At 37.7% G+C, this 18,545-nt stretch overlaps 1 protein-coding gene across 1 annotated transcript in view; it reads right to left on the bottom strand.

Annotated features, from left to right (window-relative positions):
• The window catches only part of GRIN2A (glutamate ionotropic receptor NMDA type subunit 2A), a 180,759-nt gene that overhangs the window by 77,180 nt on the left and 85,034 nt on the right, over positions 1-18,545 (bottom strand). Inside the window, exon 2 of the mRNA XM_075106200.1 lies at positions 3,016-3,608. Within this exon, the coding sequence (XP_074962301.1) occupies positions 3,016-3,608 (593 nt within the window). The remainder of the gene's footprint in view (positions 1-3,015; positions 3,609-18,545) is intronic.

The raw sequence follows: 18,545 nt of genomic DNA, 5'->3' as shown, positions 1-18,545 counted from the left end.
GATCAAATCATTCCAAAAACTAAGGCAAACATGATTTTTTCTGTGTCTAGAAAGCCAATAAAAGCATCTTAAAATTACAGTGACGGGGAAGGATAAATTGTGTGCTTCAAAACTTACATATCTTCAAACCAATTTAATACTCAAGGGATTTAAGAGAGAGGGAGGAGAAGCTTGCACTTCATGGCTTTCTTTACATGAAATTTCTTCCCAAATGGAGATTAAAATCTATCTAGGTGCAGGAAGTTGCACATAAAGCATTATCAACCTCCATTTACAAGCAAATTAGCTATTATGGCATAGCCTTAAAATACAATACTGAACTTAAAGCTGAATTAGACTGTCATTATAAAAGATGGAGTCTAAAAATCCTGGTTTTTTGCTCCATTCTTGAGCTTGGTTTTGCTCAAGCATCACCTTACAGAGCCTCTTCCCTGCTTTCCACTGAGTTCTCTGCTCCTGAACTCACAAGCTGTGTCCCTTCATGCAACCCTACTTCTCCAGCACTGATTGCCAGCACAAACAGGGAGGTGCAGTACAGCAGGTCCCAGGTCCATACGCTGTTTAAAATTACTTTAGCCCTTTTCATTGTGAGGATGCTCCAAAATTCCTTTCTTCAATTTATCTTCTTAATACAGCATCATATACATTTATCTTGTAGTTTAAAATAGAAAGCTGCACTATCTGTGACCTGAAACTGTGAAGATTACATTTCAGAATAAAACCCCAGTTTAGGTGCTGATTTGTCTTGTAAGGAAGAAACCTACACTTTAGTGATGAGGATAAGAAAGTACGGTGAATTTGCATAATTCACCTTGGCACGGGGAGACTGGTCGGCTCCCAGAGATTACTTAGCACTGCTAAATGCTTGTATATACTTGCTTTTCTTGCAGATTACATGTGACAAGAATAGTCTTGGGGAGTTATTACATAAGAAGGACTATTTAAAGTTCATTCATTTTAGTATAATTCTGACATTTCTAAATTAAAAACAGCCTGCTTCTTGTTCTTGTGGTGTTGGAGAAGCTCAAAGAATCTCTGATACAGAAAATATATTCTCACTTCACAGTGCGGTGTTTCACATTGGGAAGTGACTTTATTAACCACAGTTCACTACATTACAACTTCTCCTATTAATAATTTCTATGTGCATCATGCACTGCACAATCTCCTGGTGAAGTCTAATCTCTCTGACCTAACACTCACCAGCCCTATTCTTGTAGTTGTACAGAATTAATGAGGGGAAAAAAACAAGATTGCTTGAAGAAAGACAATTTATGCTGAATATGGAATACCTAATTCAAGTCTGTACTAGTGTATTACCAAAACAATGAGGTAGGAGTCCTTCCCAAAATGGGTTCAAGTTTTTGTGGCCCATCCAACTGAACCAACACTTCTGACAATAGAATACAGTTTAACTTCATGGAAACTGGTGTTCAAATATTAATGGTGAACTTTTTCGTTTGTATAGGTCCCACTATTAAGGCACAGAATTTGGTTAATGGGGTGTGATTAGCTTTCACTTTTATCTGGCATTGTCAGCACCTGCATTAAGAACCACATGAGGATCACATACTGGGTGCGGGTAGGACAGTCATCCCAGCAGTGCCTTCCAGCTGCTCTGCCTTGATATGAGCAACCGAGTGATGGCTTTGCCACGCTGGTCCAGAGGGCCACCCCAGCGCTGCCTCCTGTCACTCCCCAGGGGCAACTGGGGCAGCAGGAAAAGAATCACAGATTTTCTGCAACACTTCTGGTAAATTTGTACAGTTTTAGAGGCAGAGGCTTAGAAACAGGAAAGGGGAGGCCAAAAAACAGTGAAGTGTCATACTAAGGCAAGTACTCTCTAAAAAGAGCTATCCAAGTTTCTGAACTTTGTTCACATTGTTTATGAAATACTTATACAAAATGGTAAAATCCATTTACTTGGCAGTATTTGGCTTTTAAGAGAGCTTCTGAAGAATACCATGCACAAAGATGCCATTTTCATGGAAAAAAAACAACTGTTCCAAGACATCATATGGCAATCAACCCCTAATCTAAATATGCACATATATCTCAGAAGGCTAAAAATGTTCCACAATCTCCTATTTGAAATCGGCACTGACTTTCCTTCTTGTGCCAATTCCATCCTGCTTTTCTGTAGAAAGCGCTTCATTTGTAATATTTGGTCAGAAAGAATTTCATAAACACTGCTTAGTGGCTTCCATATGAGATATTGTAATGAACTGTTAAAAAAAAATGCAAGATTCCCTTTACTTCCTCTCACAAATCAGATAAAGAAATATATTACTGTGTAGCATGTATTATGCAACATATTGGATAGAAGTAATCAGGAGTACCCTGTATAAAAGGTAATTAATAATTAAAGGAGGGGGGAGGGGGAAGAGAGCAAAGAATCCTGATTTAAACTTGGCAGTTCCCATATGACAAACTGTTTTGAGAAAACATCCATATCCACTTGGAGTAGTGCAGATTAATTTTTACAGTTATTCTAGTACAGGTGACAGAAATAAAATCCTCACAGAAGTGACAGATTTCAGTTATTAGGTGATAAAAGCTGCCTAACTAATCTAATACTTCTATAATTTCCAGGGACACCTCTTTAATGCTGCACTTCTCTTGTCTTCTAAAATTTTACCAGGTTCCTGCTGATGCAAGTGATACAGGCACAGTCTCCAGAGCATTTTGGCAATTTTACCTCATAGTTAAAGTACACAATGGCATCATTTTAGTAGCTCAGCTTCATACCCTCTCAGACCAATTTCTTTCATCTTCTACATCAGATCCAGAGCAGTATTTAGTCTCCACAGCACCTAACATCATTTCCATGTGCACAGTTATAAGTGCAGCAAGTCATCTTGCATGTTCCCTTGGAACACCTGTAAATCATTGCTTAAAAAGGGCATGATGGGATTAACAAAAAATAATATTCTCCTTCAAGAAATATATAATGGCAATAGAATAGAAAATTACCAAGGTTATGCAGGGAAAAAAACCCAAACCCGTAAGCCTTACTTGTGCAAGGTGTGAGATGGCCGGTCATTTTTCTCCAGTTGTCCATAGCAGCTAGTTTTTGCTTCAGGAATGAAGGAGTACTTTTCCAGCATGGCTGATGCAGCAGTGGCAATAATCCCAAGGCCATCCCGTACCCGAGCTTCTAAACTATAGTCCCATTCATCATAAGATGCTGAAATGAGTCCTGAAGGAAACTCCTTGGGAGTGATTTCTGTGTTACCACTAACCAGGCTGGGAACTATCCAAAAGAAATCGTAGCCAGTAAGGCCCAGGGAACGAGCCTCATCCAGTATGTAGACAGCTTCATCCTTGGAACAATAGAGCAGGATGACAGATGAATGAATTTTCTTCAGCTGAATTTGGGTCTTGGCATCTCCAAAGGCCGTATCAAGTATGATGATGTTCTGCATGTCCCAGCCCACAAAACTATTTTCCACTGTGGTCTTAATGACATTGATGAAGTCTCGATATCCAGGGAAGGTGGTGGTCACCAGAGAGAACACGTGCCAGTCATAATCCTGCATGATCTTCAGCATGACGATGGCTTCTTGCTGTATGGAAGCCCCAAACTGGAAGAATGTGGACATCACATCCTAGAATACCAAACACAGTGACATATTACTAATTTTGTCCAAGTCTAAAGGAAACAGAATCTCTAATTCTTCTGCCCTCTTTGGGCCACCATGGCTACCAAACTTTCATTGCATTCGAGTAACTTTCTGTGCCTTAGCATATTCATATAATTAATAAGTAATACTGATTCTAAGTACCACAGCTAATTAAAATATTTGCCAAGAAGTGACAAACATATTTATGTAGGAAATTTCTGAGGGCTTGATCACTTGAAGGCAACAACTCAAATCAGTCTTTACTGAGGAAGCTCCCTAGAGACAGCCACCCACTGTTAAAAAACTTGTCTCCAGCAGGTAGCTTTAGATTCATCAAACTTATTAGGAATGTGATCCAATAAATTCATACCAACTTTTAGTTACAATGGAAATAAATTGATATGCACATGCTGTATATATATGAAGAAGCTCTGTCATTCCGGACCTAATGTCTGAGGGACACTTCATTTCCACATGTTCATTGGACTTGGTAGAAGCAGTCAAACACTGCAAAGTAGATTTATCATCCCCAGGTGCTGAGTTCACTGCTGTTCGTGGGCTCACTACTGATCACGCGCCATTCAGAGCACATGGCCCATTGATGCCTGATGTAGAGTTAACAGGATGGGACCCCAGGAACAGCCAGGGAGCTGCTGGTGTCCTCATTAACAGAGGACTTACTTAAATGAAAGTAAATTCAAACAATGGCCTGATAGTCTGTAAGTTGCATTGAATGACACAGCTGTGCTCTCTGTTTGCTAGGAGACTCCTTTACAATATTTGTCTTAGGCTTTTACAGTATTCATAACATTTTATACAGCGTAAGGGCAGGTGTCTTTTATTTTAACAACATCTATCAGAAATAGGCAACACAAAAATATATTTTGTTGACACTAAATTTATGAACATTTTCACTGGTCTATTTCTACCAAGTTGTTGTAAGATCTAAATTTATTTTTGAATTTTACATCCTAGATACATCACAAATATTTGAGTACCAAAACCGTACACAGGAAGCTATATAATTCTTTATTTTCATTTTCATTTTACTTCAGTATTTATTCCTGACCAGTAGTGGCAACTTATGTGCATCATTTTTAGATGCAGAAAGCATGAACTGCTGCTGAAAGAAAAGCTTATGAATTAAAAATAAGATATTAACAATTCAATATTTCTTGTGCAGCCTTTACAGGAATGACACACAAAGTGCTTTTAATTTAAAGAGTTTTATGAACATGGTTGCTAACTGCTATCCTATTTTACACTTACAGGGAACAGAAACAGATTAATTGACTTAGGTTTCATAGCAAGGTGGTGTTAAACATAAAATTATTAGTGAGAACAGTAACTCAGCTCTACAAGTTCTGTATTTTATCTACAGAAATCTATTCAGAGCAAACTGGGGGTCTATATTTTTTTTTAAATAGAAGATGAAGAGCGTTATTGCTTTCCAAGTGTTAGGAACCCAACACCAGGACTTTGTACAGCTTGACAGCGATAAGTCTGACAACTTGTGTCAGACCACGAAGACTGATATTGAAGGTACAAAATACACACTACTGGTGGTAAGGAATCATCTGCCATGGCTTCTTTGGTACCTCAGAGATGGCATTCTGAATGCCAGGGCCAGATTTGCAGTGGTTTTGTGTTGATTACAGATGTTATAGAACATATTTGGGAGAAGAAATTAATTAGGAAGATTTGATTACTGAATGCTTCTAGGACCTATTTCCTGGTGACCTGCACTGTATACTTAAAAATAAACACGGAAGCAAGCAAGCCTTTCATCTGGGGACACTTACAGCTAAAGGAACCCAGCACACAGAAAATCTGCTTATAGTCAGCATTTAATTGTTTAGTTACTTATTTACTATTACAAAGTAAATTAGGTATCTAGAGACAATGCCGTGAATTCAAGTTTGCTGTAGCTTCCTAACTGAACATAAAAAAAAATACTGTAATGCAAAGTCAATCACTTCAGTTTTTTTCTCCAGCTCTTATCCTATCCTGGTTTTTACTTGTGGCTATGTTAAACAACAGTAAAAAATAAGTCAAATAATTTACAGTAAATTAAATAGATTATTTCCATCATATCTTTTCACTCTACCCCATTCCTGGTTTATGGCTACTAACGTAGTGGAATATTTCTTTCAAACAATGCATACACCTTGGTCCTTTGTGCATCACAAGGAACTTCTATAATAAGGCAACTGAAGATGAAGTCTTTGAGGCAAAAAACAATGCATATAGACATTTCCAAGCATGACCTTTCTAACTAGTAAATACAGTTTTTTAACCTAAAGCAGTCCTTGTCATCTTCCCTGGCAATGCTTGTGCGCAATGCCCTGTGTCACCATTACAAGGAGTCTGACAACACAAGAAAAGTACTAAAAATAAATCCTTTCCTAGGTTAGAAAAATAGTTTATGAAAGGAGTTTAACTATAAATATTTTTATAAAGTTCACACCAATATTACATGAATCATTTTCACATAATTGTGAATGAGAACTTAAGTCAAAATCAGGCAATTAACATCAATTTGTTATCAGAATGGTGAAAAAAATTGTAATTATATGGTGAAAATAAGTTTGGGTTCAGGAAAAGTGGAGATACAAATATCACAACTGAGAGTCTCATCTGAAGAAACCCCTTGTATCTTACCGACTTCATGTGATTCTTTTATAGAGCCAAAGATCTGATTGTACATGTTACAATGAATTTGAAACAGATGGAAGATTACAAACAAATTGCAGCCATAGGAACTTCAGCAGATATTTAAATGCCTACAGGGAGAATATTCAAGGACATATCCATTAAGTTGGGGGAGAAAGAATTTCTAGTGAAGAAACAGCAAATAAATAAATAAAACTAAGGGATTCAACTACTGTATCCTTAAACGTGTACAGAACTCTCCATTTTGGGGATTTTAAAGCTTCACATTCTTCCCGAAAAGCATTATGCTTCTGCTTTATACAGACTTACTATTTTTTACACACAGAGAATTTAAGTCCTACTTTTTTATATTCAAAAGCAAACTAGTGATGTTTCTAAAAAACCAAAATTATTCAGTTATTTTCATTTAACTGTCATCTTCTCATCTGTCAAGACATCCAAGTCATTGCTGAAGTAGGAATACAGATGTAATATTGGAAGTGCTTTACATGCACATCAGAAATATGTTGTTCTTTCCTCAGTGGCCCCATCTATTGAGATTATTGGTGGAGGATGCAAGGAAACTGCACTACTTATCCAATACAAGAAACTTTTATACAGATGAATTCCACAGATACATCTCACAGCACGAAACTCCCAAGATGTTACACTGATACAAGCAAAAATGTAGTTAGAAGTAGTTGTGGAAATGATTAAGTAATGCTTTATTTGATTTTTCTGTTCTAACTTCTTAGCTGGAGTCTACCATAGCCATGTAAACAAAAAACCAGCAATGAAGAGAAAAGGAAAACAACAAATTAAAACTTTTTGTTTCTTTCTGTCTTGCACATGAACATACAGTTCATAGCAAAACATCTCCCCATATGTTTCACACCAGAAGAAAGTAATCTTTCAATTGCTTCTTGCTTGACATTATTTTTGAATTTTGTATACAATATAAAATTCTGTCATTACAGGAGAAGGGTGCTTCAGCATTCCCATGCTTGTGCACAAAACAGAGCAGCTCTCTCTGGTGCTATCATTGCATAGATTAATATATTAGGGTAAGTTGCTTTTTAATTAGTGTACCAAGCCTATACATCTGTCACTGTTGTCAGAATTGCACATTTCACTTCCTCAATTCCAACAAATTAGAGGAATATTTCTCCCGAAACCTCATTCTCAGCTATTTTCATGACATCTTAGCTTCCTAGCTCCAGCTTTTCCATGAGATCAGCAGGGCATACTCACAGCTGCTGTAACAGCTGAGGTAAGCCCTGACAGTAGTTTATGCCTACTAGGGAAAAAGTTGCAATAATTGGCTAGTTAAAGAAAGAAACGTATGTTATCTAAAATAGTATACCTTTTTAAAGTAAAAATGAAATGCTAAACCAGAACAAAATAGGGGTCAACATAAGACCAAATCGATTTTCCATTGGGCAGGCTTGTCAAGGAGAGTTGTTGGGCAGGTAAGACAACATTATGACAGGAAGCAAAAAAAAAAGAAACACAGTTTAAGAAGAAATCCAGAGGGTGATTATATTCAGCTAGAAGCAAGATTATTATGACAGGACTACAAGTAGGACTTTAAAGTTATCTTAATTACTTCATTCTTATTCTGCATCTCCACAGAGATCCAGCAAAAATTATTTTTTTCCTATTTTACACCACTGTAACTTAGATATTCAATTTTTATAACAGATTTAAGGCATGTGGTTCTAGGTCTACATATACAGCGCAAGCTGTTTCCTGTTTAATGAATTATAGTATTTATTTGGCAGTTTTATGAAGAGTGGAAAAACTGAAAGCCAGAGATTAATCATGAATTTAAGCTGAATAATTTAGCACCACAGCAATAATACACAGGAGGAAATTATTTGTACCAATCTCAAATGTAGGTAGATAATGTATCTTGCAGTGTGTTAACTTGGTACCATTTTTCTTGAATTAATTGAAATGATTTATTGATCCCTTGGTAAATATGAAGTGATCGAGTTTATCCGTGATGAATATCTAGGTTTCAGCCATACGGTCGTCCCTTGTGGAAGCATACAGACCCACACAAAACTTTCAGTAAATGCAAACACTGAAGTGGAGAAGTTGAAAGGAAAACCTTTCCTCCCAAGACACCCTGCACATTTCTAAACTCTTAAGTTATTAAATTCCTGCCTCTATTCATTAACGGTATAGAACATGCAATTCCCAACACAAACATCTCACTGAGGCACCCAGGGAGAAAACTCCCCCATTATCACCATGGGAGCAATTCAGTGGAAATTATACAAAATTATATACTTTCAGGCAAAGCAGAGCAACATGTGAGGGTGGAAATAATGTAGTAATTATTACAAACAGCAGAAGAGACTTTTTGCCCAAGGACCTGTCACTTTTCTGGCCTCACACACAGCAAAAACATGCATGATCCCCACCTGCAGGTTTCTCTGCTGATACCAACCTTTGCTGTGGGAGTTGTGCTCCTGCACTCCCACGTGGGCTATGGGCTGCCTGGGCCCCAGGCAGCACCCACCAGCCACCGTCACCCTGGGTCAAGCTCAGCTCCAGCGAGGCCCATGCCCAGCCCCAGATGACACTGACTTGCTTCTTGCACTCAACCTGAAGCCTGACTGGTCCCCCTGTCCTTGTCCAGCAACACCTGGACCCCCATGCCAGCCCTTCTGGGGCATGGGCTGAGCTGAGAGGGACAGAGGGAAGAGCAGGGGCAGGGGTTCTGTGGATGAGGGTGTGTGGGTTCCTGAAGCCCCCACACAATAGGTTTTATGTTCTTCAAATCTGCCCGCATAGACCTATGAATGCGTTTCATCATTTGTCACTGAGAAGACTAAGGCCTTCTAGCAGAGCTAGAAAAGGGATGGAAATTTTCTTACTCTGCAACTTAATTGGTACAAATGTAGAGCCACAAAATGTACAAAGGCCAAGAAAAAGGATGAACCAGGCCTTACTTTTTATTTTAAAAGTTTGCTCTGGGAGAGGAACGCTCAAGTTAGAAAAGGGCAGTAGCAAGCAAGGGAGTACATTATGGCTTTCAAATTTCCGACATGTCCCCTTTTATTTTTTCAAGGAATAAATATCAGAGAAACATGATTTTGAAAGGTTAGCACCGGCTTAATCAAGTGTGTTCTTTCCCATTTCCACAGGGAGCCTGCAGGGATTAATTTTGCAGAGGCTTCGGTATTTTCAGGTCATGGTTTTATCCTAAGAATTTTGCTAGATAACAGATAGGTGTTTTTTGTTGTTTGATATTTTTTTTCTTCAATATATCCATTTAATTTTATACTACTTGCTTGGCTTATCTGGGCCTGCAACCAGAGCTGAACTTTGTCACTATTTTTTCTATACCAGAATAGCAAATAAACAAATACAAAGGAATGAGAACAGGGTTTCTATAGACCATTGCAGAGTCCGCTGGTTTTTAATATTTTGCATTCTTCAAATAATACAGTGTTGTGTCTAATGAATTAAAGTAACTCAACACACCAGCAAGTGAAACAACGTAACTTAGTTACGGAAGACGACTAGTTTAGCACAGAGTTCATGAACTGTTCCCTGGGATGGAGTGCACCGTCTGGTTTTTCATTCATGGACTGTTCGAACATTGGAAAACTTGGTGGCTTAGTCTAAGCTCCTGTTCAACCAGGACAGGCAAGTGAAAAATGCTTTCAAAGGCTGAAATGACATCCACAAACCTGTGACTGAACTTGATAAAATCCTGAAAAGATTCATGTGAACCAGCAGGGACTTTTATATGGTCATTTGATGACAGGTTTATTCAAAGATGCCTCCTTTCTAGATAAATTTCAACTTCTCCTGTTACATAAACATCTTACACCATGAATATTGCAATGATGAAGGGCAAAATTGTGGTTCTACAAAATGCAGTGTGGAGCTGGTTGTACCGTAGCTATTTGGATGAGTAACAGCTATTGTACAGCTTTTGGGGTGAAAGAGAATCCCAACATGTAAGAAGTAGTAGGGTACTGATTCCTGCAAGGAGGATAAGGGAGAATAAAGAGTATTTTCAGACAAATTGTATTTGCTTTATGTGTTCAAATATTTAATGAATATAAATCAGACACTCTTTAACCCATACAGTATCACGTGGTGCTGTACGTCAGTGTAAAGTGTTAGCATTATCCTAAATCACTTTTCCTTTATGGAGAAGATGAGATTTGTACAGAAGTTTGCCATTTCCTATAAGTTTTTCACCATGAAAATAAATATTGAAAAATGTGTGCGACCTAATATATCAGTTAGTTCTCAAGAGGGACAGATTTTATGCCATAGGTTACAGCGTATAGCATACAGAGTATAATTTCTGTTCTGTCCCTTGTCATCACTGCAGGTAAATGTTTTGCCATTTTTTAAATTTAGGTGTCTCATTTTCTCATGGTTTGTACAAGCAGCGTACTTCTGCTTCATTCATGTGTTTAGTCACCACTAAACTGATGTAAGTAAATAGTCTCTTGAAGAGCCCGAGACAACTTCATTTTCCCTGGGAAAATGACTTTAAATTAGCCATACAGTACATCTTTCACCTCAAGGAACACCCAAGTTCACATGCAGAGCTCAAGAGTTTTCAGTGAAAACTGTTCAGACAGTTCTTATGAATGATTGGGGAGCAATCAGGGAAGTTAATGACTTTTCAAAGACAGAGGAGGCAATTGCTGTGAAGATACTCCAACAATACTGTTTAAAGCAACTGGCTTTCTGCTGTATGGAAAGATTCATCTGCCAACATTTCACATCTGATACACCACAACAAAGTTGTAGTGACAGGATTAGAAGAAAATGGAGTCCTGGTCCTATTCTCCCCATGGCAACGTGAGAAAGTTTAGAAGAAACTGATGATGATCTATTCCGTACAGGTTACCTACTTGGATAAGAAAAATAAACAATGAAACCATGCTATAAAACAAGGTAGAAAGAAATCCAAAACGTGTTTTTACTGCACAACTTTCAAACTGTGCTTGCTGGAAGGAGGAAAGCCTAGACTTATTTTCAGGAACACAAAAATTCATTTTGTAGAATCATAGAAAGCTTCTCACCACATAACAGAAACAAAAAGCATTAAGAGAGCATCAGGGAGCTCATGAATTAGCCCGGTGAAAGGCCAAGACTCAGGAAATCCAGCAGGTATAGACTCAGATCCCTGAGGAAAGGAAAAGTCTGGATAACTTTCCTCTCCTAGTATGGGTCATTGGAACTCACTTAATTTGCCTCTAGAAATAAAACAACACAAGGACATAGGATGAATGAAGGATGCCAACCAAATGAGCCACATAGGTCTCTGGAAAATAAATAAAAATCTTGCCATATAGACTATCCATCCCCGCTATCCCACTCTCTTACAGTCACACTGGGGCATTGTTTACTGATGTTCACACTGTTTCATATCAGTATTGAGACACTACATATTCTACTACCAAAACAACATGCTGGGCTATGTGGCATTTCACACCTTCCTCAAGTTTCAGTCTGTGACTACAGAGAATTATCTACAAAATCAATTAGTTCATTTACTTTGAACTGCATCTGCTCCCCTAAGGCCATCAGAGATGAGCTTCTCTTGATTCATGGGCAATTTGGGGAGCTTTAATGGATATAAAATTAAAGCATTTAGTTTACAGTGACTTATATTGTTTCTTGGAGCAGATACCTAATTCTAATTATAAATCTTTAAAACAATCCTGCTGTGAAAGCCATGCTTACTGAAAACAACCTTGTATATGGGTTTTAACTGTCCAGTTCCAAAATGGCACCCTGAGAGTCAGGTTTCGGAGGAGGCAGACAGATCTCCAATACAAAGGAAGATTCCGAAATTTCCAAGGAAGTCCAAAAAGAAAAAGCAGTGTTTTATCTTGCTCTTTCAATAAAAAATGAGGCTTGCTAATCTCAATTTTAAAAATTTTCAGCAAATAAAATTTCATTCTAGTAGTTTAATCTTACAGACTTTACTGCTTAAAAGGGTTTTGTCATTAGTCTTTAAAAAGTGTCACATTTTATCTGATTAACAGCATTTTACAGTACCAGCCTGATTTTTTTTTTTTTCAAAATCAGTCATCCAAATCGATTTTGCTCTACCCCAGCCATAAATTTAAACATGCACACAAATTACTGAGTCATCCACAGAATCTGCTGGAGTCCAATTTACTTGATATCTTTTTGGGTACCTGGTAAATTAAAATACATAGATTTGGTAATATTTTTTCAGTTTAATGATAATATTTTAGCTAAGCAATGTTTCATGTGTTTACATTACTATTGCTGTAGAATCAAAAAAATATAAGTTGTTTGAATAGCTTATGGAAATGTTCAAGAATCAGTGTGATTCAATAACTCATCCCTGGGGCAAATTTTCATTCCAGCTATTTGGTGTCTTAACACATTAACCATTTCACTTTACTATAAGATGACATCACAGCATAATATAGATATGTACCATAAACCGCCAACCTATAGGAAAAGTGATTTAGAGAGGTTGAAGATTCCTATGAATCTTTGTTCAAATTTTCTATCTTATCTAGTACAAATCATGCACAAGAAAATTCTGCGTAACAAACTGCTTACAGCTCATGCATCAATGAAATTTGCGAAAGGATTTTGATACAGTTTTGCCATTAGAAGCTTTAAAACCAACACCATCCAAAGTTATTAATCCTGTAAACAGAATCAAAACTTTACTTACCCACAATAATATTTAAATATTCTACAGCCAAGAGTCCAGCATTAAGTCCAGAATCAGTAACAATTTATCATTTAATGGCAGCAGAATGAAGTCAAATAGGCTGACTACTTATAGTATGTATTGCATATGTGCATGAATTCCATACACTATATAGAAGGATATGCATAATTAAATATGAATAAAAATGCTTTAAGACATCATCTCCTTATCTGAAAACATTTGGTCGCAATGGAATGCTAAAACACTTCTCACTTGTGTTGATGATAAGAAGCCAGAAAACCATTAACTAAGTCATTTCCATACATCTACACTTAACAAATAAAAAAGAAGGCAACAAACAACCTCCCCCTCCACCCCCTTTCACCAAATGGTGAGTATAAAATATTAAGCAAATAAAAGAAATATAAAGCCAATTTAATTTTTTTTTACTGTGTGGTTGTAAGTATGTGCTTTTCCTTTATGAGCCAGAACTCTTGGGCTGGCCACCTCTGCGTACCTAGTCTGCTTCAGCGGCCTTGGACTGAAGAGAGAAATCCAACAACAGCAAGGGCCTAGCTGGGGAGGGCAAACAGACAGATGGGAAGGAAATTTTTTAAGAGGAGGGCTAAACAGAGTTCAAGGAGCCATTCAGAACAGCTTTCCATGGCAACAGAGATTTGTTAGATATATTCAGATAGCAGAGGAAGATGATGATAAGACAAGAGATTCAAAATTCTTGATCTCTTCAAGCAGACATATGCATTTTGGTTCCCCAGGTGGTTTGGGTGCCAAACAAAAAGAGGTCCAAACCTGGCTCCCCTGCCTTTGGAAGGCAAAGTCACAAAAAACATCATAACTTATCCAAAGCATGCATGCTTCTTTTAAATCCTTCTAGAAGAGTTTCAAAATACTCAGTATGCTCCTCTGCTTTTATGTACAATCATTAGATCCAAAGAAGGGTGTGTACTGAAGGGAAATACCATTTATGTTTACACCTTACATTCTCCTCTTTAGGCGCCACCTTTGGTCTCTGGGCAAAGCTACAGCTGCTCTTCTGTTATGCTAATAACTCAAAGTGAGTGGTCAGCCCATCAGCCTAGCAATGAATATCCTTTTCCATTGTACATTTAATAGCAGCAGGTCAGAAGCAAATTCAGTTACAAAATTTCTGGTATGTATGATCTATATCAGTACGTAGATATCACCCTTGCTCAAGACAAGAGGGTGGCTAACTGCCTATCTTAGAATGAATCCTGCTGATAAGAACATAGCCCAAAGTACACCAACAATGGATGACATTTTACCCGTCTTCATTGCAGAGCCTTTGACTAATCATAGCTGAAGTCACAAAAAAACCCCACATTTGTGTTAAAGTAATTGCAAAGCCTCCAGTACTCAGAGCTACTGCATCCATACCAGAAGGAACATAGGAAGAATGTGGAATGAGGAAGAATGTGGAATTCCACTGTAGGCAGATAAAACAGTTTTGCAATATCTATGTGCTAGCCAGGTAAGGACATGTTATAATTAATTTAGCCTTCAACGGAATTTCAATCAAAGTTTACAATTTATTGAATGGAGACAAGCAAGCAGCGCTGGATGCACGGGGGATCCTTCCGCCTAACGTGCATCCCGTCATACAAAATTACAGGGTTTATATAACAATTAGTAAAAACACGCCTAAGTTTACACTCATTGGTCAGTGATAAGCATCCCACTTGCCGTTGGTCAGCCGTCACTCTCCTTTGTAGCAGGGTGTTTCCACTGTTAGTCCTTGAAGTTCTACTGAATTGTATCTTTTTAGGAGGCTTCTTGTCAATGCAGCATTCATTGCTAACGCCCTCTTGACTGGCCTAAGCAGGTGTTAGTTTCTACTCCTAACTAAAATTCTTTCTTAACAATTAACTTAAATCGCCAATCAACATTCCAACCATTAAGACAATTGAACGGCCCTCGGTTACACAAGCACAAACAGAACGGTCAAATGCTAGAGGGTCACACTTCACCGTGTGACTCTAGCATTGTTCCATATTGACACGAATCAGATTTCTGTATCATGTATGTAAAATCATAAAATGTAAAATCACATTTTACAGACATGAGCAATTAATGTTGCATTCTGTGATGAATGGTAAGGTAATGTAACAGAGATACACGTACAAAAAACTCTTACACCTACTTTTTCCGACCACCCATACTGTTCCACATCTTTGACTTAAATCTGCATTTTCTTTTTGGCATTCTGTTTAAAGATTATTCAACTTATTTAGATGCAAGAATTTCACACATCAAGACATTCGCTAAATATTATTCCTATGAGCACATAATATTCCAGGCAGAACATAGATTCAAATTACTGGATATTTTTATATGGGCTCTAAAACTATTTCTTCTATGAAATACCTTAGCTCAAGTTACTTTTCCTTAGTTAAGTAGAGGGAAAATAACTTTAAGCATAGTCCTGATTTACAGTAAATATCAGAGGGAAAACATAACTTCAAGAAAGTAAATGTTCAAAATGCTAAGTTTAGGTCTTACAAGGCATAGTAATTCCTTCTGGAAATTATTACAGATTTGACAGTTATACTAGATACTGCACTGCTACAGCAAATTGAGTATCTCATTTCCAGCTATTAAAAAACATGTTTGTACAATGTTCAGTACAGTGTGGAGAGGACTGAAGCCATCTTCCTTAACCTGAACAAAAAGTTTATACTTTTAAGAGAGAGACATAATAACCCTTGTACTGAATACAAATAAGTAACAAAACATATTCTTTGGGTTGATGTTTTTAACGCCAGAAACTTTTATTAGTTGCATTTGACAAAACTAAGCATATAGCTATTTCCTAGATAGGTACAACACTCCACAAACTAATGACCTCTATAGATTCCTATGAAAATATGAACTTCAGAGTTTTTATAACCTAGGTAGGAAACACAAAAGATTTTTAACTAACCTCAGTATAGACTACAACAGGAAATAGATTTCTTCAAGCATCCATATTGCGGCTAAATTGTAAGTACCCTCACATCTAAATTCAGTGGGAGTTCAGGGTGCTCCACAGCCTCCCAAGGTGGGTATGCTCATGCAGAAAGGAGCATCTGCACAGATGTGAGGGTTCTGCCACGCCCATTTTATTTATGCTACTACATGTTTAGTCTGAAAAGCTTTTAAAGTACTCAGTTAACAGAAATAGATTGTCTACCACTATGAAGTCAGGGTACTTGTTCATTTTCATTAATGGAACTGTGCATCAAAGGGATTTAGATGCCAATCCTTTCGGTTCCTTTGAAAAAAAGCCTTTTGTGTAGGAGGGCTAACAAACAAAACACCTGTTCTTCCAAGTTGTTAAGTGCCTTCAGTTCCACACATAAAAGATGAGTGCTCATTACATTTCAGGGACCTTATGTAACAAAGCTTGTTAAGAAAGTTGCAATTGCAGTTTAGATTTCAGTGTAATAGGCACCAGGGATTGTGCTTTGCCTTAAGCTAGTGTATCTTGATTTGCCCCCATTTGTGTTCCCTAGCGCCATACCCTAGAATAGCAATTTTAGGTTTACAGACTACAAGACTGCTCTTTGTTTGCATGTCCTTTAGAAATAATGCATTGACCTTCTGGTGTCCAAAATCCAGTCTGAAAAATACTGAGACTTGAAAGCAGCATCTTAGCCGTTTCCATCTGATACTTGCTATTTACAGCAAGTGTAATATTTTACTAAGATTAAACATCGCATTAGAATAAGTATTTTAGGATTGATCCTCAAACTTGCCATGCCTTACTGTGACATCATGTACTACCAAAAAGGAAAAGAAAAAGCCATGACCTGATTCTTTGCAATATACTCCACCAAAACTCCTGGAATACAGATGCAATGAGGAAGAACAGAGGACGATTTTACCGCACAGCTCTCACTAGGCAGTTCTGGCATTTCTTTCCATGAATCATAATCCTCTGTATAAAAGCAATATGACTTTAATTTCCCCAGATGATGATATTTCATGTTATATTAACAGATAATTAAAAGATGATGAATAATAAAGCTGAACCAAAACCTCCCCCTTTTGTGCAAGGAAGATGGATCTGTGGAGCAAACAGGGACTGTCCTGTGTTCAGGAGCAGATACGGCTCATTTTAGGGAGAAAGGTGTTGGTTTTTCAAATCCCTACTAAATAAGGCAGTCTTCCTGCACAGTGCGTAGTGAAAATTGAGGGGGAAAAAAAAATACGTAAAAACTATGCTGTATCGCTTGATGTGCTCCATTCCACACAAAGTAGAATCACTTCCCCACATGAAGGTCTTCAGGAGCTGGATACCTGGATGGATGGAAGCTCACATGACATCCATGGTTATTCTCAGTGGAGAGACATTTGTTGCTACAACTGCAACAGTCTGACAGTTCACTAGAAATCTCAGCGAAGTAAACAGAAACAAGCTCATGTAGAGAAAAGCTCCATTCTGATCCTCCCTGATTTCTATGGGAGTAAACTTGGTTGCTGGCAATCAGGACAGAAGCAGCTATTAAAAATAAAAGTGTCACTACAAAACTTGTGAAGAACAAATGACTCTGTGTTACCAAACACATGGTGCAGGGAATTGGTCAACATCCCACAACGTGCATTTTTTTTCCTCTACTCAGGTTTTCTTGCACAGGGCAGCCTGGCACAGACTTCAAAATCCCTCGCAAGGAATTCAGAATCACTGAGCTGCTGCAAAAGACCTTGGAGAACAGGAGTGGAGGGGATGAGCAAAATCCCATCCATTGAAAAGTGAGCAGTTCCTCAGCCTAAGCCTGGGCAGGGAGGGTAGATATTAGAAAGTTCCACGAAAGAGGAAGAATCGTGTATGTAAGTACCTACTGACCCATGGGCTGAGCTTCCTGCTCCCGACAGACACCTTGCTAGGCAACCCACAAGTAAAAATTTCATCTACAACGCTGCCTCTGAAAGCCATTTCTGGTGACAGCTCAGCTATTTCCAAAACATCCTATACCAGTTCCGCTGTCCAGAGCTGACACAGAGTCAGAGATATTCAGCATGTTGGAGACATAGATGAATAGTACAAAACAAATTAACTCCCTCATGGGTAGCAGCAGATATTTCCTTTCACTATTTGTGAATCAGGTACTATTAATAAATATTTGGAAAACAACAGGTTCCTGATAAAATATCAAGTATGAAAGTTTTACCTAATTTTAAACAAAACACCTCCATTTGAAAACACAAAATCCTCTGTGACTTGAATTCGTACTCTCTTTCACAAAACAGATAAAAAAGCATAGAACAGAGGTAATACAATGTGACAGGCGACTGGAGACATATCATAAACGGTTAAGGAATGCCATTTACAAAAGTCCATTTTCTTAAACATCCTTATTATTAAACAAATACTACTAATAACATGATTTTAAATAAAATCAGTGAGGGCCAGTAAAAGTTTAACTCACTCAGTTACAGCCATAATTACCCATTATTAGTAGTAGTGTAGTTTAACCAGCAATAATCTGTCACTTCAGACTGTATTTGCACAATGACTGTATCACAAAAATTAATTTTCACAAAAGTTGTATTTCAACAGTTATCAATTT

The sequence above is a fragment of the Phalacrocorax aristotelis genome, chromosome 10 (genome assembly GCF_949628215.1).
Source record: "Phalacrocorax aristotelis chromosome 10, bGulAri2.1, whole genome shotgun sequence".
Taxonomy (NCBI): Eukaryota; Metazoa; Chordata; class Aves; order Suliformes; family Phalacrocoracidae; genus Phalacrocorax; species Phalacrocorax aristotelis.
Note: the sequence above shows the minus strand (reverse complement) of the source record. Positions and strands in the feature narration are given on the sequence as shown.